We start from the raw sequence: 21,573 nt of genomic DNA, 5'->3' as shown, positions 1-21,573 counted from the left end.
ATATTCTGTCCTAAATTTGTCTAAATTTTGTCCCAAATTTTGGCGCCAAATTTTTTTTAGATGGCGCCAAAAATTTCATACAGATTAGCAACACATTTTGGACAAAAACTATAATTCGTCCGTATTCCATCTGAATATGCGCAATAACTTCAGACGGATTTGGGACGCATTTTGAAAAATGTTAATTCTATCCCAAATTTGTCTATAATTAGTCTTAAATGCTTTTACTATAACTAACCCTTCGAAGTAGACAAAATTTTTTCCCACAAATTTGAGACAAAAATAGCATCATTTGTAAATTCCGTTTGAAAGTTCATCAATTTTCAAATAGATTTCAAATATTTATTAAAAACTTTTAAAATTTAGTATAAAAATATTATTTATATTTTAAATTAGTCTATGATTTGTCCCAAATATTTTTACTATTCTAAAATAAAGTTTTTTTTCCTAAAATAACCTTAATTATATATAACTTATAAAAAGGTACCGTTTTTGTTTGCACCTTTCAACTCCAAAACCTCTTGTTCAAAATATGCAATAATCATCATACCAATTAACATCTTATTTATTATTATACATATTTTTTAAAATTGGATTAATAGGTACGTTAGCGCTTATTTATGCAGGCTTTTTTTATATAAATAAGTAAATAAAAAAATTAATTCTCATAATACGCATGCAGAGAAAGCTTTACAAAAATGCGCAGGCCATTGTTCGCAAAGCACCCGCGAAATGGATTTAGTGTCATCATCTCAGGAGAGGCGCACACGAATTGGAACTTCTGGTGGGGGAAGTCATTTTGTGCTGGCGCCAACGAATGGGTACTTTTGGTGGGGTTACCATGAAATTTAATTGGTTTATTTTTAAAATATATTTTTAAATATTTTAAAAAATAAAAAAATCATTTAATTTTTTATTAAGTTAATAATTTATTTTTATATAATATCAAATATGAAGTAAATTACAATCTTAAAATAATTAATTGAATCATTATAGATCAACCATTAAAATATAAGACTAGTAAATTATTATTCACCGTAACTCTTTTAATTCAGGTAGTACGTACTCAGTACTAAATAAAAAAATTTTAACAAATATATTTATTCAATCCTAAATTTTAGAACTAAATTGACTATATTAGTTTTCTTTTTCTATCATTGTATATTATGTTTGACTTTTTTATATACTCTATATTCTTTTTTTTATTCTTTTATTTTTATTATACTTAATATTAAATTTCTGATACAAATTTTTATAAACCATCTTATATTTAATTTTGATTTTTTTAGTTACCTCATATTATTTTTAATTTATTCTTTTAATTATTTACGTTATAATAATTCAAATTTTAATTTTTTAACAAATTTAAGATAAAGTGTATCAAAGAATTACATATATAAAAATTTTAAAAATAAATTAGAAGAGTGCTAGGGGTCAGCAGATTTTGTGATTTGTAACCATCAATTAGTCATCAGTAGTGTTTTTAATGGTGTAAGATTACATCTAATGGTGGATAATCACTCATTTTTCCTTTAATGATTAAATGCTGGCCAAATTTTAATAAAAGTGCTAGTTCCTAGACTTTCTCAATAAATTATATCCAATCTTCTAAAAAAAATAGTAAAAATAAAATATAATAAAAAAATCACGTAAAATAAAAAAGTCATATACTTTTTCATAAGATTGTAGTATATTAAAAATTTAAAAAAATACAAATAAATACATTTCTTAGTGGACTTTTTCATACTATTCATTTTGATCTTCATCCTCATTGTTCTCGTCGTCGTCCTCGTCTTTGTTCTCATCCTCATCCATATCTTCGTCTTCATCCCCAAGTGGCTCATCATCATCATCATCATCATCATCATCATCATCTTCTTCTTCTTCTTCTTCTTCTTCTTCATATCTTGTACTATTGGTATCCAGTAAATCAACAGTAATGTCAATATCATTTGAGATATGATTGTTAGATTGATTTGTGCCATCTTCTTGATATGCAAAATCCTCCGTTGTTTCAATCTCAATCTCACCTCTTGCTTTAGTCTTGAATACAAACCACCATTCTGCTTTTTCCTTGGTGTTGCTCATTGGATGAGGTGCAAAATATACTTGAATTGCTTTATGTGCAATGATAAACGGATCATATTTACCATATCGTCGATTCTTTCGAATCTGTATGATTCCATACTCTTTGTTTACCTTTGTTCCTTTGCCAATTGTGGGATCAAACCATTCACATTTAAATAGTACAACTCTCTTTAGTGGTAGCCCAGTATACTCAACTTGAATAATTTCATTAAGCTGGCCATAGAAATCATTTTCATATTCACCATAACCTGTGCCTTTGACACATATTCCATAATTCTGAGTTGACTTTCCACTTGAGTGAGATCTTGTGTGAAACTTGAAGCCATTGACTTTGTAGATAGGCCAACATTTAACAATTCTTAAAGGACCCTATGCCAAGGAATGAATATTCGAATCTGTCACATTATTTAAAGGATCATGAACCTGTATTAAATAAGAACCAATAAGTTAGAATATAATATGTCATCTACCAAAAATTGTGTGTACAATAAGACTATCATATCATGTTGACTTACATAATTTTTAAACCATTTTGCAAACTCCGCTTCAATAAATTGATCAACTTGTTCATCACTTAAAGTTATATGATCTTGGCGTATGAAATCCACTATAGTACATAAATTTCAAATAAATTAAAATTATTAATATAAGAAAATATTATTAATAGTAAGAATATATATATAGAAAGATAAATACTCACCCAATATATGGCTTAATTTCATCACAGTTTATTAGTATATGATTCATGGCTGCACTGAATTCTTTGTCATCTAAATAACGAGTTTTGCATTCACCAGCAAAACAACCAGGCAAATTAAAAATAGACAAATTTTGCTCAACTGAATCATCACCTTCATCATTTTGCTTTGCGTCGATGCTAGTTTGGTTAAAATAGTACTCACAAAAGTAAGAAATCTCCTCAATTAGGTATGATTCAACGATAGATCCTTCAACATGTGCTTTGTTCTTGACCTTTTTCTTAAGATGATGGAGAAACCTATCATGAAAAAATTCATAACAAAAATCAAATAACAAATAGTTGACCTAATAAAACAGTAAAAAGAAATTTGAGAGTAAATATAGAGGTGTAAATAAGGTACCTCTCAAAAGGATACATCCATCTATATTGCACAGGACCACCAAGCAATGCTTCAAATGGCAAATGAATAGGTAGATGTTCCATTGAGTCAAAAAATCCAGGAGGAAAAATACGTTCTAGCTTGCATAGCACAATTGGAATATTTTCTTCTAGCTTATTTAGAACATCTTCTCGTAACGATGTTGAGCACAAATCTCGAAAGAATTGACTTAACTCTGTTATTGGCTTCCATATCTGCTCTGGCAATGAACTAAAAGCAATTGGCAGTAAACGTTCCATAAATATATGACAATCATGACTTTTCATTCCATATAACTTGCCCTCCTTCATGTCAACACATCTCCCTAAATTTGAAACATACCCATCAGGCATCCTTAACTCTTTCACCCATTCACATATTGCCCTCTTTTGCTGGAGGGTAAATGTGTAGTTTGCTTTGGGTTTTATAATTTTACCTCCACTTTGTTCTGGCAGTTCTAAATTTTTTCGCTTGCAGTATAATGACAGATCCATTCTAGCCTTTACATTATCTTTAGTCTTCTCTTTGATGTCCATGACAGTATTGAATATATTATCAAATACGTTCTTCTCAATATGCATTACATCAAGGTTATGACGGATTAAATTATGACGCCAATAAGGCAAATCCCAAAATATGCTTCTTTTGGTCCAATTATGCGTACTTCCATATCCTTCTATCTCAAGTTGCTCAACATCACTTATCTTATCATAATTCTGAACTATATACCATATTTGATCTCCAGTCAATCTTGGAGGAGGTTCTGATCTCTCAATTCTATTCTTATAGAATGCATCCTTGTTTCTTCTAAACATGTGATTATTTGGCAAGAATTGTCTGTGGCAGTCAAACCATGATGGATTTCCCCCATTTTTTAATTGGAATGCCTTGGTTCGTTCCATACAGTATGGGCATGCTAGCCTGCCTGCTGTCATCCATCCAGACAACATTCCATATGCAGGAAAATCATTAATAGTCCACAACAATGCAGCTCGCATTACAAAATTTGACTTGGAATGAATATCATAAGTTAAAACGCCATCTTTCCATAGTAGTTTTAGCTCATCAATCAAGGGCTGCAGGTATACATCAATCCTGGTTTTGGGATTACGAGGACCAGGGATAATCATGGATAAAAACATGTAAGGAGTTTTCATGCACATAGAAGGAGGCAAGTTATACGGAGTGACAATTATTGGCCAACATGAATATTGTTTACCGGATTGACCAAAAGGGGTGAATCCATCAGCACATAATCCTAGTTTGACATTGCGTGGTTCTTGAGAAAATTGTGGATGTTTTCTATCAAAATACTTCCATGCTTTTGAATTCGATGGATGCTCAAGAACTCCTTTAAACTCGTGATCAAAATGCCATCGCATGTGAGATGTTGTGTTCATTGAAGCATAAAGTCTTCTTAAACGAGGTATAAGTGGTAAATAGTGCATTCGTTTCAAAGGAACTTGTTTACCCTTTTTACCTATCTTGTACCTTGGAGAATGACAAAATTTACATTCCTTTCGTAGTATATCATCCTCCTTGTAATACAGCATACAACCATTAATGCAACAATCAATTTTATTGCTTTCCATGCCAAGTTTTGATACTAGCTTCTTTGCTTCATAAAAATTGGAGACAAGTAAGTTATCCTTCGGCATCACTTCTTTCATAGCTTTCACGAAATCATCAAAGATTTGTTGAGATACATTCCCTTTAGCTTTTATACTCAACATTTTAACTGCCATTGATAATTCTGAATGATCAATACATCCCTCAAATAATGGGCGCTGAGCAGACTATAATAAATCATAAAATTTTTTAGCTTCTGCATTCGGAGGCTCCTCCATGTTTTCTTCAAATTGACTCATAAATTCTGGTCCAGCAGCATCAACCACCATAGATTCATACGAATTTCTTATTGGCACATTAGCATGCGGAGAAGAACATGTACCTTCTTGATTATTATCTTGATCTAAATTCAAATGCAAAGGACTCTCTCCATGTGAATCCCAACACCAGTATCTTGGCATGAAACCATATTTATATAAATCTAATGAAACCTCATCCGGAGTTAAGAAAATCTTATTTTTATGTTTGTTGCAAGGACATCTAAGTACACTGCCTTCAAGTACAAATTGAGGTTGTTTTGTAACTGTATCAATAAAATTTCGAACGCCATTGACAAATTCCTGTCGTAATCCTCCTCGATTTGGCAAATTTCTATTGTACATCCACTTTCGATGTTCTGAAATTTCCATATCTACATATAAAGTATATTAAAAATTAGATTAATTAAATTATATTTTTATGAGATAACCAACTATGAGTATAATTAATTTAATGTTACAAAATTATAATATTATATTTTGATAAATAATAAATCATCTAAAAAATATGTACCACACTTCACCGATAATTCATATTACTATTAAAAAATTAGTATATCATACTATTAAAATGAACTATTTCACTATAATTTTTTAGGAAAAAAACTTAAATGTATGTGTTGAAATTTATAATATGAAAAAATGATAATAATAAATAAAATATATACTAATTTTAAAAACACAAGATAAAAATTACACAAAGTCAAATAAAATAATAATATTATTCTATAAAAAAATATATATCGATAATAATGATAAAAAAATTTATATCAACAATGAATAATAAAAATTCATGTAAAAAATTATAAAAATATACTTCAGTGAACATAAAAAAATTTTAAAAATTTTAAAAATTTTAAAAAATAAAAAAATATAAAAATAATCTTGCAAAGATCTTATCCATTTTTATTAAAATTGAATCAGATCGACCGCTTCGACAAAAAAATCAGTCAAATCCAAAAAAACCGGTCAAATTCGATAAAGTCGGTCTGACCGCACCGTATGAAGTTTAAAATTTCTCAAAATGTGTGAATTGGGGTTCGAACCCTTGTCATTTACAATAAAAATATCTTTTTATGCCACTAAGCTGATTTAACTCTCATTAATGTATATGCAAATTATAATATATATATATATATATATATATATATATCAGATAGTTTACTTCTACTTAATTTATTTTAATTTTAATTATAAACTCATTCATTCTTAAATTAATTATGTTTTTATTTAATAATAATTATAAACTCACTTATTTTTTTTAATAATGATATAATATCTATTAATATCATTTTTGAGACAATTACTTGTAGTATATAATAGATATAAACTAATAAATAAATTATTAAAATTTAAAAATAATAGTTATTTTAATATAAAAATAAAATACAAATATTTATAATAGAATAAAATTAACAAAATATTTATTATTTCTGTTCTATATTGTTTTAAATTAGCTAAATATTTTTAAAATATTAGTAAAAATATGTATTTTAAAAAAAAAATTTTTATTACATTACTTTTTCAAATTGTTCAATCATAAAATTTCAAAGAGATCTACTGGAACCTTACTAAATCATACGGTATTATAAATCTCATCGTTTTGAATATGACTGTTCATTGTTTCAAGTTTTTAACGTTATCTAATTTAAAACTTAAAAAGTATTCCATTCTTATGGCTGTGTTTGTTTATAGAGACAGGACATGATATGATACTGAGACAGAGACAATAGGATGGAGATACTAAAAATTATTCTTTGTGTATTATATTTGGATACGATGTACAAGACACTAATGTAATGTCCAGTATTATGTTTGGATACACATGGACAAGACTAAAATATTATAGTGAATGACTAAAATAGCCATGTAATTCCAAATTTTCTACATCAAATACAAACTAATTTAATAGAGAATGAGAGGACATAGGAGTACAGACAGAACTTGAAAAAAATGTTTGAAGAAGCCAAAAATTTTAATAAAAAAATATATAATAATATTTATATTAAAATAAAATTTATAAATATAATTATTTTATTTTTAAATTTAATATTTATATGTAGCAATACATATGGTTAAGATTAACAAAAAAATAAATCTGAGTTTGATTAATAAAAAAATTTGTTTAGGTTAATAAGCCAAACTAATTTTAAATAAAAAATCAGTATTAAAAAAGAATTCGTTTTTACATGAAAAAAAAATAGTTTTTACACATAAAAATCTATTAAATATTTAGAAAACCAATTTTTTTTTATCTAAAAACTGATTTTTCTTTAAATTATATAAAATCAATTATAACTTATAAATTATTTTTTAGCATTTTAAAAGATCAATTTTACCTTTGATAATATTTTCAAAAGTTTTAAGATTAATTATTTTTGTCATTATTTTTATTACAAATCAAATAATATAATACAAAGTTAAAATGGTATTGAAGTAAGAACGATAAGAAGGAAGGAATTATGAAGTCCAATAAAAAATTCTACAAAAAGGAGAGAATACCTGAAAGAAAGAGAAAGAAAGAACGCAGAGATAAAGAAAGACCAGGAAGAAGATATTACCTCTCTGAACATAACGCAATAAGAAAAATAAGAAGGGGTAATAGTGGAATAATAAAAAATATCTATAGACACAAAGGAAAACAAAATTTATAAAAAAGTCTATGCCTATCCTTCTAAATCCTGTGTCCATCACTGTCCTTCGTAGAAGAATGGACACAAAAGTATAAAAAACTGTCTCGGATAGATATTAAAAAAATTTTTATTCTTTATTCTTTTTTTTATAAAAAGACACAAATAACTTTTTATCTTAAAAATTATTAATTCAACTAAACAAGATAAAGTAAATAAAGAACTAATCGGTAAATAATAAATTATTAATAATAAAAAATTATAATAATAAACATTAAATCACATAATGATAGATATTAAAAAAAATTTTACCTATGTACGGATTGTTAGATGGATCAAAAATTTGCGATTTAAGACAATTTGTCTTATTGGAACGATGGGGTGAGTACTTATAAAGATACTCCAACACAGAATATATTTAAAAAGTATATGTGTGTGGAATGAGTAATATAATTGAGGAGTCTTTAACACCTCTTTATATAATTTGAGACAATTATCTTATCTTATTTTATCTTATCTATCTTATCCATTAATATAAAATTTATATTTAATTAATATGATCTTCTAAATATTTAGTTTTTAAGATTATTATGTAACAAAAATTTAAAAACATAATTTAATTCAAATACTTTAAAATTAATATTAGATATAATTTTTTAAAATATCTATCTTTTAAAAATCAATATTCCATAACTTATTTTTGGATATTTTCGTTATAATCTTTTTTTTTAATTTAAAAATAAAAATTAGATATAATATTAATTTTAAATATTTTCGTTATAATCTTATCTTTTTTAAAATTGATAGTAAAAAGTAGATATAATATTAATTTTAAAATTTATTATATGTAGTTATTTTAAAGCCACTTATTTACCTGCGCCAAAAATCCAAAATTTTTAATCAAGACCGCCATTTGGTTTCCAGGGATTTCAGATTTAGAGTGCCTTCTCCCTTCTCATATCACAGCTAGGGTCACTTTCTTCTGCGTACTCTGCCTCCTACTTGTGGCCGCCGGTGATCTTCCGGGACGAACGCTAGGCAAGCCTCGGACCTCACACCTCAGGCAACCTCCACGCTCGTGCGTCGCGCTCAAGGCTACAACCCCAGTCGCTCACACTGCTTTGCTCATACCGTTCTGCCTCCTGCATGTGGCCACCTCTTCCAGTCTCAGCGCGCCAGTAAGGGAAGGCTTCCGTGCAGGTAGTTAAAGCCTGGGATCTGGATAGCGAAGAGAAGAGTTTTGCCCGGCAAGCGAATCATAGAAAAAGCACTTCCCTAATTCTTGACGTGAGAAAGGAATAGAATCTGGTAAGTAGAGGTGAGTGGGGTGTCTTCCATAGAGGAGGAATGCTCCACCGATCTATACATGCTTTTATTTTATTTTATTTTGTTTCGTATCTTATGGTGAATGAATGTGTTTTTTTGAAGTTTTGCTTTCAAAAATTGTAAATGTCTATTTTATTTTATTTATGATTTGTTATTAATTTATTATGATACTTCAATGAAACTATAATTGCTATGACCAGACTGAATCATAAGTTTTGTATTTCCGAAGCTTCAAATTGATGGTTTTATTAAGAGCTTTTGTCACAAATGGCTTTCCTGCTATCAATGTATCCTGTTTTGAATGAATGTGTTTTTTTGAAGTTTTGCTTTCAGTAAAGAGAAACCAGCTCCCTGGATTCTTTTGAAGTTTTGCTTTCAAAAATTGTAAATGTCTATTTTATTTTATTTATGATTTGTTATTAATTTATTATGATACTTCAATGAAACTATAATTGCTATGACCAGATTGAATCATAAGTTTTGTATTTCCGAAGCTTCAAATTGATGGTTTTATTAAGAGCTTTTGTCACAAATGGCTTTCCTGCTATCAATGTATCCTGTTTTAAATGAATGTGTTTTTTTGAAGTTTTGCTTTCAGTAAAGAGAAACCAGCTCCCTGGATTCTTTTGAAGTTTTGCTTTCAAAAATTGTAAATGTCTATTTTATTTTATTTATGATTTGTTATTAATTTATTATGATACTTCAATGAAACTATAATTGCTATGACCAGACTGAATCATAAGTTTTGTATTTCCGAAGCTTCAAATTGATGGTTTTATTAAGAGCTTTTGTCACAAATGGCTTTCCTGCTATCAATGTATCCTGTTTTCAACTGTGTTAACTGCTTTTATGATACTTATGTAGATAAACCTGTAAGAAAAATGTAGTACCTTACATATGAATTCTTCATTCTTTTGCACGCTTATCTATTGTCAACTGTTGATTTTCTGTGGTATGAGTCCTAAAAATATAATTGTCCCTCAATAATTGTTACATATGAATTCTTCATTCTTTTGCACGCTTATCTTCTTTTTTTAGTCTGATACTGTAAGTGTAAAAATTTTTGAACTTGAATTGAAATTGGCAAGTGGCACAAATAATTTTATTTATGCCAAAAGGTCTTGAAATGTATTGAAATGGAGAGCAAGTTAGAGATAATTTATGCCAAAAATATTATATGCCAAAAAGAATGTTTAAGAATCCATTGAGATGAAGTTTGAAATGGAGAGAGTGGCAGAGTACAAATGATAAATATTTTCTGTAAAAGTTTAGGAAGAATTTATCTTTTTAGTTGTGTTTATCTTTTTCTTTTATAAGAAAAAACAACATATTAGGAACACATAGAAGAACTATAAATTATTAAGTTGTTGAATAAAAAATATTCTTTAAATTTATTAATAATAAAAAGAGTTTTGTTATTAAATCATATTAAATTCACAAATTATGAGTTGTTCGTACAATAATTTTATACTTTATTCATCCGGTTTTGAATCTATAGTCTTTTATAAATATGAGACTTTCTTTTCTTGATTGCATTCATCATATTATTCTTAGTTTATCTATGTATATAAGTAATAAATATTGATAAGAATTATCTAATATAGTTGTGAGCAATAATAGTTCCTTATTGCATTATTTCATATTATTCTTTGGCTTCAATATGGAATTTGCACTTGTACAATGGAGTAGTTATGAGCAGTAGTGGAATATAAGTATAATATATATATAGAAAAAAAGGACCTTAATTTTAACAATATTTAAACCTATATAAAGTCAATTAGTTGCATTTTATTCAAATTGTTTCTTCTAGGCGCTTCTCAAAAGTTGTGAATCTTTCGTGAATTGTTTAAGTTTGTTAACTTTTTTATTGTGTCTTTTGTATGGCTTCTTTTAAGAAAGTGGGAGTCAGTAACAAGCTACACGCACACATATTTTAGTGAAGACTACGGCATAATCATGCATTCTTATGAAGAAAGGAGTAAAAAGGTATTTATGACTGGAAGTTTGATGTTAAAACACCCAGTGTTGTATTATGTGATTATTTGACGTAATTGACTTTAGTTTTTGACTATGAATTATAATTGTCATTGATATTATTGTGATTATAGTTTATTGGTTGGATTTAGTTTGATTATGTCTGTGTTGCAATTATGACTATGAACTTGTTAAAATACTCATGTGTACATATATATTAGTAGTTTAGTACTAAAGCATAGTAGCACTTTATTTTACATCCTCATTGATTATTTTGGCAGCTAAGTATTATTTTACATTGTTATTTTTTTAATTATTTCGATGATGTACATGTTACTGAAATTTAAATGCAATGTCTTAGTAATTTTATAAATCTTTGTTGTTTTAGATGTCAGGTTCTAAAAAAAATAAAAAACACTTGTCAATTAAAGTACAAAAGTCTGGTAATAAGGAGGTGATTAGTGCACACAAAACTAAGCTTTCACACCCTAAACCTACAAAATCACGAGCTCCAGTTCCTTCACATGTATCTAAAAAGCCTTCAGCATTACCACCCTCTTCTTCGCAGCCACCACAAAAATTCAAGAGAAATTTACTATCTTCCCATGCCGATCATACACCATCACCATCACAATCACCAGCTGAATCACCATATTGTTCACCTATCCAACCTCAGTCATTTGATAATGCTCCTAATAATGAACGAAATTTACATCATGCTCACTCATCGGATGAAAATCATCAAGATGAATCTCTTGCTCAAGAAGGTGAACTTGTCACTCAAGAAGGGCTCTTGAAAATAGAGCCTTTTGGCAATGAGTAAGTACAACAATCAGTTTTCTATTTTAATGTTCTCTCTATATTGTTTTTATTATGAATACATGTGTAATTACTCATTATTTGAACTTCTTATAGGTTTAATCCATGTACTGCTGTTCGTCATGTAACAAATGCCATTAAAAGCAAATTTTCAGAATTCTGCCCTTCTTGGAGACATGCTAGTGAGCAAATGCGAGATTTGTGGTTTATTGAATTTAAGGTAAGTATTCATTATCATTTTTTTTGTTATTTTGATATTATACATAGTGGGTAATTCAATGTATATGTTTTCTTTTCTAGAAAAATTGTATGTGGGAACCTCAACACAATGCAAGAATTCGTCAAATTTTTGAGATTAAAGGGAGTGATCGATTAAGATCATTGATGAATCAGGAGAGACGCAATTATTCAAAAGACCCTAACCATGTACCAAAATATATTCCTGAACCCGTTTGGCGTCAACTATTACATTATTTTGCTACAGATTCAAAATTTAAGAACTGGTCAGCAGCAAATACTGTGAATCGAGCATCAAATGCTGGAAGTTCTATGCATACTGGTGGTTCCATATCTATGGGTGAACATGCACGCAGAATGGTAAGATAAAAATAGTTTATTTATAGTCTTATTCTTATTATTTTTGCAATGTTCTCTTATTCTTTTTTTTTTTCTATCGATTAAAACTGTTATATTATAGGAGAAAGCTACGGGAGTAAAACCTTCTCTAGAAGAAGTTTATACTAAATGCCACACCAAAAAAGACAAAAGTTGGATTGATGAAAGATCTGAGAAAGTCATTGTATGTGATGCTAATTTGTTCTTCTTTTTGTTTTTTTCAACTGCTAATTTTCACTATATGTTAGTATTTGTTCATGGCATATTTAGTTGCGATTAACATGAATTGATTTTGTAGGGTGAATTCAAAAAGCGAAAGACAGAACTTTCTCAAGTAGCTTTATCCTTGGATAATGAGGGAGATGTTGAGGCATCTAAGGAAGGCCTAGATATACCAGATGATTATACTGTTTGGAACGAAGTTGTGACAAAGGGAAAAAAGAAAGCTGCTTTTGGTTTAGGTTCTTTTGGTTTAGATCTCTCTTCAAAGTTGGATTCCAGAAATTGTTCAGAGACATCCAAAGATAATCTAAATATTGAGCAAGAACTTCACATGTGGAAAGAAAAAGCAAAGGAGCAAGAAATGATCAATGAAGAGCAAAAGGTTAAGTTGAAAGATGCTGAGCACAAGTTAAAAGATCAAGGACGTCAACTAAAAGTTCAACAGAAAAGAATTGGTTCTACTGAAAAGACAATTCATGCTTTGTATAAAAAGTTGAATCTCCCACTTCCTTCAACCTTGTCTGATCCTACGGAAGATGAGCTTGGGACAGGCTCTAGTGATGATAACATGAGTGATTGATATTTGGAGTATATGTTTCTTCTGATTTAGATTAAGGAATTTTAGGTGAATTAGTTAGTACATTTTATTTTATTCATGATATTTGACCTTTTTAAAGGCTTTCTTTGTTTTAGTTTAAGTATTTTTTTTCTTATTTTAGTTTGATTACATTTATGGACAAAAGTATTTTAATAATAAATATTTTTTTAACTCTTTTATGGTAATTAACTTTTTCATGATTTTATTATGTGTTTATAATTTGGATGATGTAATATGAAAAAAATAATTATGATGGTCTTAATATAGAAAGCAAATCGAATACAATTTATTTTCTAAAATATTTATCTATTAAATAGCAAATTATTTTGTATGAAAATTATTTGAAATATTATATTAAATTTGTAGAAAATTTGTGCGAAAATAATTAGTTGTTTTGTATGAAATTTGTTTCAAATACTTAAATTCTTTTAAATTAAATTTGTCTGAAATTTAATTGAAAAGAAATATTTGATTTGTCTAAAATTTGTTCGAAAAAAATTTGCTATATTTGACTAAATTCGTTAGAAATTTGTCTGAAATAAAGTATATTTTTTGTTTGAAATTTGTCTGAAATACGTTGTTTTTATGTTAGCTAATCTGTCTGAAATTCGTCTAAAATACATCATAATAGTTAGAAATCTAGCAGATAAATGCCTATTCGAAATCTGTCACAAAATCGTCTGAAAAAATTTCGGACGAAATTTCAGACAAAATTTAAATTAGCAACAAGGCTTTTTGGGACAAAAAAAATCCGTCCCAATTTTGTTTGAAAGAAAAAATTTGTCTATAATTTGTTCGAAATTTATTTCAATTTCGTCTCAAAATTCGTCCGAAAAAGCCCTATTTCTAGTAGTGACTTAGAACAATTGTTAACCCTTTTCAACTTATTGTAATAAATATCATGAATTCTGAACCATTATTGTTAGTTAGACAATAGCTCAATACTGCTTATGTATGTATTGTTGGACATTGCACAGACACGCTATGAGAATCCTCTTTCTGTTGAACTTGATATTACGTCTCGGGAGGAATTCATTATTATAGAGAGAAAGCTTGCACGACTTTTGGAATGTAAGCCAAACAATAAACTGACAGTGTTGCTTAAGCATGGTTTTTTTTTTTTTAGTATTGGTAACACATTGGATTTACTTGCCTTTGATGTAACTTTCAGGTTTATCTCAAGAGAATGTTCGAGAGACTCCAGAAGAAACAGGGGAGGTAGTTCAAGACTCGATGCAGGAGGACGACGTTGCGAAAGACGATAGTTCCGAGGAGGTTGTTTCTACTGTAAACAATGCTCCAAAGCTTACTTTTGACCTCAATAAAACACCAGCAGAGAATGGGGTCTTTTGAGTCTTGTTGTATGTACTTGTTAGTTTGATCTTGTTAGATACATCTGATTTTTTACAGTCTATGAGTTGATTTGGTTATTGAAAAATTGGCATGTAATTGGTATACTCGACTTGGATGATTTGTCTTTTTAATTGGTGTGAGCTTAATGAGGTAGCAAGGAACACGTTCGAGATTAAAATTATGTTGACTTCATATATCCTACTTAATCTTTTATGACTTGAAATTGTTTTGAGACAAGATTCAATTGACAGCCAAGATTATTCTTTCATTAATTTTTTACTAGATAGTGCAGCTGAATGCATATTGCTGACTACTAGGCTTATGTCATTTTAGCAAAGTAATGAGCACATATATTTATCGTTGACTATAATTTTGTTCAAAACAGGGCTTATACTTTGTTTTTGGTTTTGTCATGTCTTAAAATTTTGAAAATAAAAGTTATTTCATCATTTTATTTTATTAACGTGCCTGTTCAGCCACTTTTTTTTTATTGCTTTTAAGAAATTAATTTTATTTTTTAAATTGATTTGATAAGTATTTTTTTAGTTTAATATTAATGTGATTTTATTTATATATGAAGTCATTTTTATGTTTTTATAGTACATTCATTATATCATAAATTTAATAATTAATGTAAATTTTAAAAAATTGAATAAATTTATATTTATTTTGATTACATTCAAGAGTGAATTATATGTATTCCTATAACCAAGAAATAGACTTAACTTCTTCTATAATAAGTAAATTTTTCAATAATTTAATGTATAAAAAAGGTCTCATCTTTTTATTTATCCTAAAAATTAAAAATTGAAATTAGTATTCATAGTTTTGATTAATAGAATTAAAATAAATTATAAAAATAAATCTTGAATAAAAAAAAATCACCTTGTTTAAAACTATTTTGCAAATGGAGTCATTTTTATAATCTTACGATTGAGGGTGAGCAATTTTTTTAAATTTCTTTGAGTACGTGACTGAGTATGTAGTTTTAAATTATAAAAATAGGGGTAAAATATGAAAAAAAAGAATTGGATACTGATGAGCGGATAATTTATACGCTTTTTGACATTGTTTTTAGTATGTTTTTAGTAGGATCTAGTTACTTTTAGGGATGTTTTCATTAGTTTTTATGTTAAATTCACATTTCTGGACTTTACTATGAGTTTGTCTGTTTTTCTGTGATTTCAGGTATTTTCTGGCTAAAATTGAGGGACTTGAGCAGAAATCAGATTTAGAGGTTGAAGAAGGACTGCTGATGCTGTTGGATTCTGACCTCCCTGCACTCAAAGTGGATTTTCTGGCGCTACAGAACTCGAAATGGCGCGCTTCCAATTGCGTTGGAAAGTAGACATCCAGAGCTTTCCAGCAATATATAATAGTCCATACTTTGGCCAAGAATAGACGACGCAAATTGGCATTCAACGCCAGCTCTCTGCCCAAATCTGGCGTCCAGCGCCAGAAAAGGAGCCAAAACCAGAGTTGAACGCCCAAACTGGCACAAAAGCTGGCGTTCAACTACAGAAAGGACCTCTACACATGCAACACTCAAGCTCAGACCAAGCACACACCAAGTGGGCCCCGGAAGTGGATTTATGCATCAATTACTTACTTCTGTAAACCCTAGTAGCTAGTTTATTATAAATAGGACATTTTACTAGTCTTTTTGACCATCTTTGGATTATATTTTGATCTATTGATCACGTATGGGAGGCTGGCCACTCGGCCATGCCTACCCTCTATTCACTTATGTACTTTCATACGGTAGAGTTTCTGCACTCCATAGATTAAGGTGTGGAGCTCTGCTGTTCCTCAAAGATTAATGCAAAGTACTACTGTTTTCTATTCAATTCATCTTACTTCGCTTCTAAGATATTCATTCGCACTTCAACCTGAATGTGATGAACGTGACAATCATCATCATTCCCTATGAACGCGTGCCTGACAACCACTTCCGTTCTACCTTAGACTGAATGAGTATCTCTTAGATCTCCTAACCAGAATCTTCGTGGCGTAAGCTAGAATCATGGCGGCATTCAAGAGAATCTGGAAGGTCTAAACCTTGTCTGTGGTATTCCGAGTAGGATTCAATGAATGAATGACTGTGATGAGCTCCAAACTCGCGATTGCGGGGCGTTAGTGACAGACGCAAAAGGATAGTAAATCCTATTCCAGCATGATCGAGAACCGACAGATGAATAGCCGTGCCGTGACAGGGTGCGTTGACCATTTTCACTGAGAGGATAAGATGAAGCCATTGACAAGGGTGATGCCTCCAGACGATTAGCCGTGCCGTGACAGGGCATTGGATCATTTTCCTGAGAGATGACCGAAAGTAGCCATTGACAGTGGTGATGTATCACATAAAGCCAGCCATGGAAAGGAGTAAGACTGATTGGATGAAGATAGCAGGAAAGCAGAGGTCCAGAGGAACGAAAGCATCTCCATTCGCTTATCTGAAATTCTCACCAATGAATTACATAAGTATTTCTATCCTTACTTTATGTTTTATTTACATAATATATTGTAGCCCATATAAGTCAACTTAACTAAGATTTGCAAGGTGACAATAGCTTGCTTCATACCAACAATCTCCGTGGGATTCGACCCTTACTCACGTAAGGTATTACTTGGACGACCCAGTGCACTTGCTGGTTAGTTACACGGAGTTGTGAACCATGGTCTTGGCATCATGTTTTTGGTGCCATTTCCAGGGAAAGAAAGAGCAATGAATTTTATATAATTAAAGTGTAATCACGATTCCGCGTACCAAGTTTTTGGCGCCGTTGCCGGGGATTGTTCGAGTATGGACAACTGACGGTTCATCCTGTTGCTCAGATTAGGTAATTTTCTTTTTGTTTTATTTTCAAAAAATTTTCAAAAATATTTCAAAATTTTCTCATCTGTTTTCGAAAAAAAAATGTTTTCAAAAATTTTATTCAAAATTTTTAAGAATGAATTCTAGTGTTTCATGAAGCATGTGAAGCCTGGCTGGCTGTAAAGCCATGTCTAAATTTATTTGGACTGAGGCAGCAATTTGTTATCAAGAGCAAGCTAGTTGTTGCTAATCCACCTGCTGCTGTTCCTGATTCACCTGCTGAAGCTTGGTTGGCCATTGGCCATGTCTAGTGTTTTGGACCGGAGCTTTCATTGAAAGCTTGGCTGGCTAGTGAGCCATGTCTAATTCCTGGACTGAAGCTTTAGACTAAGAATGCAAGATTACTGGAATTCATGTTAAAAATTTTGGAATCCTTATTTTTTCTTTTTCATATAATTTTTGAAAAAATCCAAAAAAATTAGAAAATCATAAAAATCAAAAACATTTTTTGTGTTTCTTGTTTGAGTCATGAGTCATGTCATAAGTTTGGTGTCATTTGCATGTGCATCTTGCATTTTTCGAAAATTTCATGCATTCATGGTGTTCTTCATGATCTTCAAGTTGTTCTTGGTAAGTCTTCTTGTTTGATCTTGATGATTTTTTGTTTTGTGTCTTTTATTGTTTTTCATATGCATTCTTGAATTCTTAGTGCCTAAGCATTAAAGAATTCTAAGTTTGGTGTCTTGCATGTTTTCTTTGCATTAAAAAAAAATTTTCAAAAATGTGTTCTTGATATTCATCATGATCTTCATAGTGTTCTTGGTGTTCATCTTGACATTCATAGCATTCTTGCATTCATCACATGTTTTAATCTAAAAATTTCATGCATTGCATATTTTTAGTGTTTTTCTCTCTCATCATAAAAATTCAAAAATAAAAAAAATATCTTTCCCTCTTTCTCTCTCATAAATTCGAAAATTAGATTTGACTTTTTTCAAAAATTTTTAAAATCAAGTTGTTTTTATGAGTCAAATCAAATTTTCATTTTAAAAATCTTATCTTTTTCAAAATCTTTTTCAAAAATCAAATCTTTTTCAAATTTCTTAGTTATTTTCGAAAATTCCAAAAAAATATTTTTCAAAAATCTTTTTCTTATTTTTATCAAATAATTTTCGAAAATAACAATAACAATTAATGTTTTGATTCAAAAATTTCAAGTTTGTTACTTGCTTGTTAAGAAAGATTCAAACTTTGAGTTTAGAATCATATCTTGTGATTTCTTGTGAATCAAGTCATTAATTGTGATTTTAAAAAATCAAATCTTTTTCAAAACTAATTTCAATCATATCTTTTCAAAATATCTTCTTATCTTATCTTTTTCAAAAATTTGATTTCAAAATATCTTTTCTAACTTCCTAACTTCTTATCTTTTCAAAATTTGTTTCATCTAACTAACTAACTCTTTGTTTGTTTCTTAACTTTTTCAAAACTACCTAACTAACTCTCTCTCTCTCTAATTTTCGAAAATATCTTCCCTCTTTTTCAAAAATTTCTTTTTTTATTAACTAATTATTTTTTATTTTTGATTTTAAAATTTTTCAAAAAAAAATATTAACCTTTTTCAAAAACTATTTTCGAAAATCACTAACTCTTTTTCAAAAATTATTTTTGAAAATTCTCCCTCTCCCATCTTATTCTATTTATTTATTCATCTACTAACATCTCATCTCACATCTCTATCCTCCTCACAGTTGTGTTTCTTCCATTACATTACATTCTTTGTCTCCCTCTTTTCTCCCACTCACAAAGGGATCCCTATACTGTGGTATAAAGGATCTCTATTATTATTATTTTTCTGTGCCTTCTTCTTTGTCATATGAGCAGGAGCAAGGACAAGAACATTCTTGCTGAAGCAGATCTAGAACCTGAAAGGACTCTGAAGAGAAAATTAAGAAAAGCTAAATTACAACAATCCAGAGATAACCTGTCAGAAATTTTCGAACAGGAAGAGGAAATGGCAGCCGAAAATAATAATAATGCAAGGAGGATGCTTGGTGACTTTACTGCACATAATTCCAATTTACATGGAAGAAGCATCTCCATTCCTGCCATTGGAGCAAACAACTTTGAGCTGAAACCTCAATTAGTTTCTCTGATGCAGCAGAACTGCAAGTTTCATGGACTTCCATCTGAAGATCCTTTTCAGTTCTTAACTGAATTCTTGCAGATATGTAATACTGTTAAGACTAATGGAGTAGATCCTGAAGTCTACAGGCTCATGCTTTTCCCTTTTGCTGTAAGAGACAGAGCTAGAATATGGTTGGACTCTCAACCTAAAGATAGCCTGAACTCTTGGGATAAGCTGGTCACGGCTTTCTTAGCCAAGTTCTTTCCTCCTCAAAAGCTGAGCAAGCTTAGAGTGGATGTTCAGACTTTCAAACAGAAAGAAGGTGAATCCCTCTATGAAGCTTGGGAAAGATACAAACAGTTGACCAAAAAGTGTCCTTCTGACATGCTTTCAGAATGGACCATCCTGGATATATTCTATGATGGTTTATCTGAGTTATCAAAGATGTCATTGGATACTTCTGCAGGTGGATCCATTCACCTAAAGAAAACGCCTGCAGAAGCTCAAGAACTCATTGACATGGTTGCTAATAACCAGTTCATGTACACTTCTGAGAGGAATCCTGTGAGTAATGGGACGCCTCTGAAGAAGGGAGTTCTTGAAGTTGATACTCTGAATGCCATATTGGCTCAGAATAAAATATTGACTCAGCAAGTCAATATGATCTCTCAGAGTCTGAATGGAATGCAAGCTGCATCCAACAGTACTAAAGAGGATTCTTATGAAGAAGAAGCTTATGATCCTGAGAACCCTGCAATAGCAGAGGTGAATTACTTAGGTGAACCTTATGGAAACACCTATAACTCATCATGGAGAAACCATCCAAATTTCTCATGGAAGGATCAAAAGCCTTAACAAGGCTTTAATAATGGTGGAAGAAGCAGGTTTAACAATAATAAACCTTTTCCATTATCCACTCAGCAACAGACAGAGAACTCTGAACAAAATACTTCTAATTTGGCAAACTTAGTCTCTGATCTGTCCAAGGCCACTGTGAGTTTCATGAATGAAACAAGGTCCTCCATTAGAAATTTGGAAGCACAAGTGGGCCAGCTGAGTAAGAGGATCACTGAAATCCCTCCTAGTACTCTCCCAAGCAATACAGAAGAGAACCCAAAAGGAGAGTGCAAGGCCATTGACATAAGTACCATGGCCGAACCCAAAGAGGGAGAGGAGGACGTGAATCCCAAGGAGGAAGACCTCCTGGGACGTCCAGTGATCAATAAGGAGCTTCCCTCTGAGGACCAAAGGACTCTGAGACTCATCTAGAGACCATAGAGATTCCATTGAACCTCCTTATGCCCTTCATGAGCTCTGATGAGTATTCCTCTTCTGAAGAGAATGAGGATGTTACTGAAGAGCAAACTGCCAAGTTTCTTGGTGCAATCATGAAACTGAATGCCAAATTATTTGGTATTGAAACTTGGGAAGATGAACCTCTCTTGTTCACCAATGAACTAAGTGATCTGGATCAACTGACATTGCCTCAGAAGAGACAGGATCCTGGAAAGTTCATAATACCTTGTACCATAGGCACCATGATCTTTAAGGCTCTGTGTGACCTTGGTTCAGGAATAAACCTCATGCCCCTCTCTGTAATAGAGAAACTGGGAATCTATGGGGTGCAAGCTGCTAAAATCTCATTAGAGATGGCAGACAATTCAAGAAAACAGGCTTATGGACAAGTAGAGGACGTGTTAGTAAAGGTTGAAGGCCTTTACATCCCTGCTGATTTCATAGTCCTGGATACTGGAAAGGAAGAGGATGAATCCATCATCCTAGGAAGACCTTTCCTGGCCACAGCAAGAGCTGTGATTGATGTTGACGGAGGTGAAATAGTCCTTCAATGGAATGAGGACTCCCTTGTGTTCAAAACTCAAGGATCTCCCTCCTCAACCATGGAGAGGAAGCAGAAAAAGCTTCTCTCAAAGCAGAGTCAACCAGAGCCCTCACAGTCAAACTCTAAGTTTGGTGTTGGGAGGCCACAACCAAACTCTAAGT

The 21,573-nt window shown here is 30.6% G+C and overlaps 1 protein-coding gene and 1 non-coding gene across 2 annotated transcripts; both read right to left on the bottom strand.

The window, feature by feature from the left end:
* Nucleotides 1–1,746: 1,746 nt before the first annotated feature.
* On the bottom strand, nucleotides 1,747–4,951 carry LOC140183204 (uncharacterized). Its single transcript, XM_072231228.1, has 5 exons — nucleotides 3,189–4,951; nucleotides 2,814–3,085; nucleotides 2,604–2,695; nucleotides 1,914–2,457; nucleotides 1,747–1,823 (listed from the first exon to the last, which is right to left on the bottom strand). The coding sequence occupies exons 1-5, from the start codon at nucleotides 4,949–4,951 to the stop codon at nucleotides 1,747–1,749; spliced, it is 2,748 nt and encodes a 915-aa protein (XP_072087329.1).
* Nucleotides 4,952–19,854: 14,903 nt separating this feature from the next.
* LOC112787144 (small nucleolar RNA R71) lies at nucleotides 19,855–19,962 on the bottom strand. The gene has a single exon (XR_003194574.1). It is a non-coding gene; the product is annotated as a small nucleolar RNA R71 (small nucleolar RNA).
* Between the last annotated feature and the right edge of the window lie 1,611 nt (nucleotides 19,963–21,573).

Source organism: Arachis hypogaea, chromosome 20 (assembly GCF_003086295.3).
Source record: "Arachis hypogaea cultivar Tifrunner chromosome 20, arahy.Tifrunner.gnm2.J5K5, whole genome shotgun sequence".
NCBI lineage: Eukaryota > Viridiplantae > Streptophyta > Magnoliopsida > Fabales > Fabaceae > Arachis > Arachis hypogaea.
The sequence above is the reverse complement of the archived record's forward strand: the minus strand, read 5'-3'. Positions and strand labels throughout refer to the sequence as shown.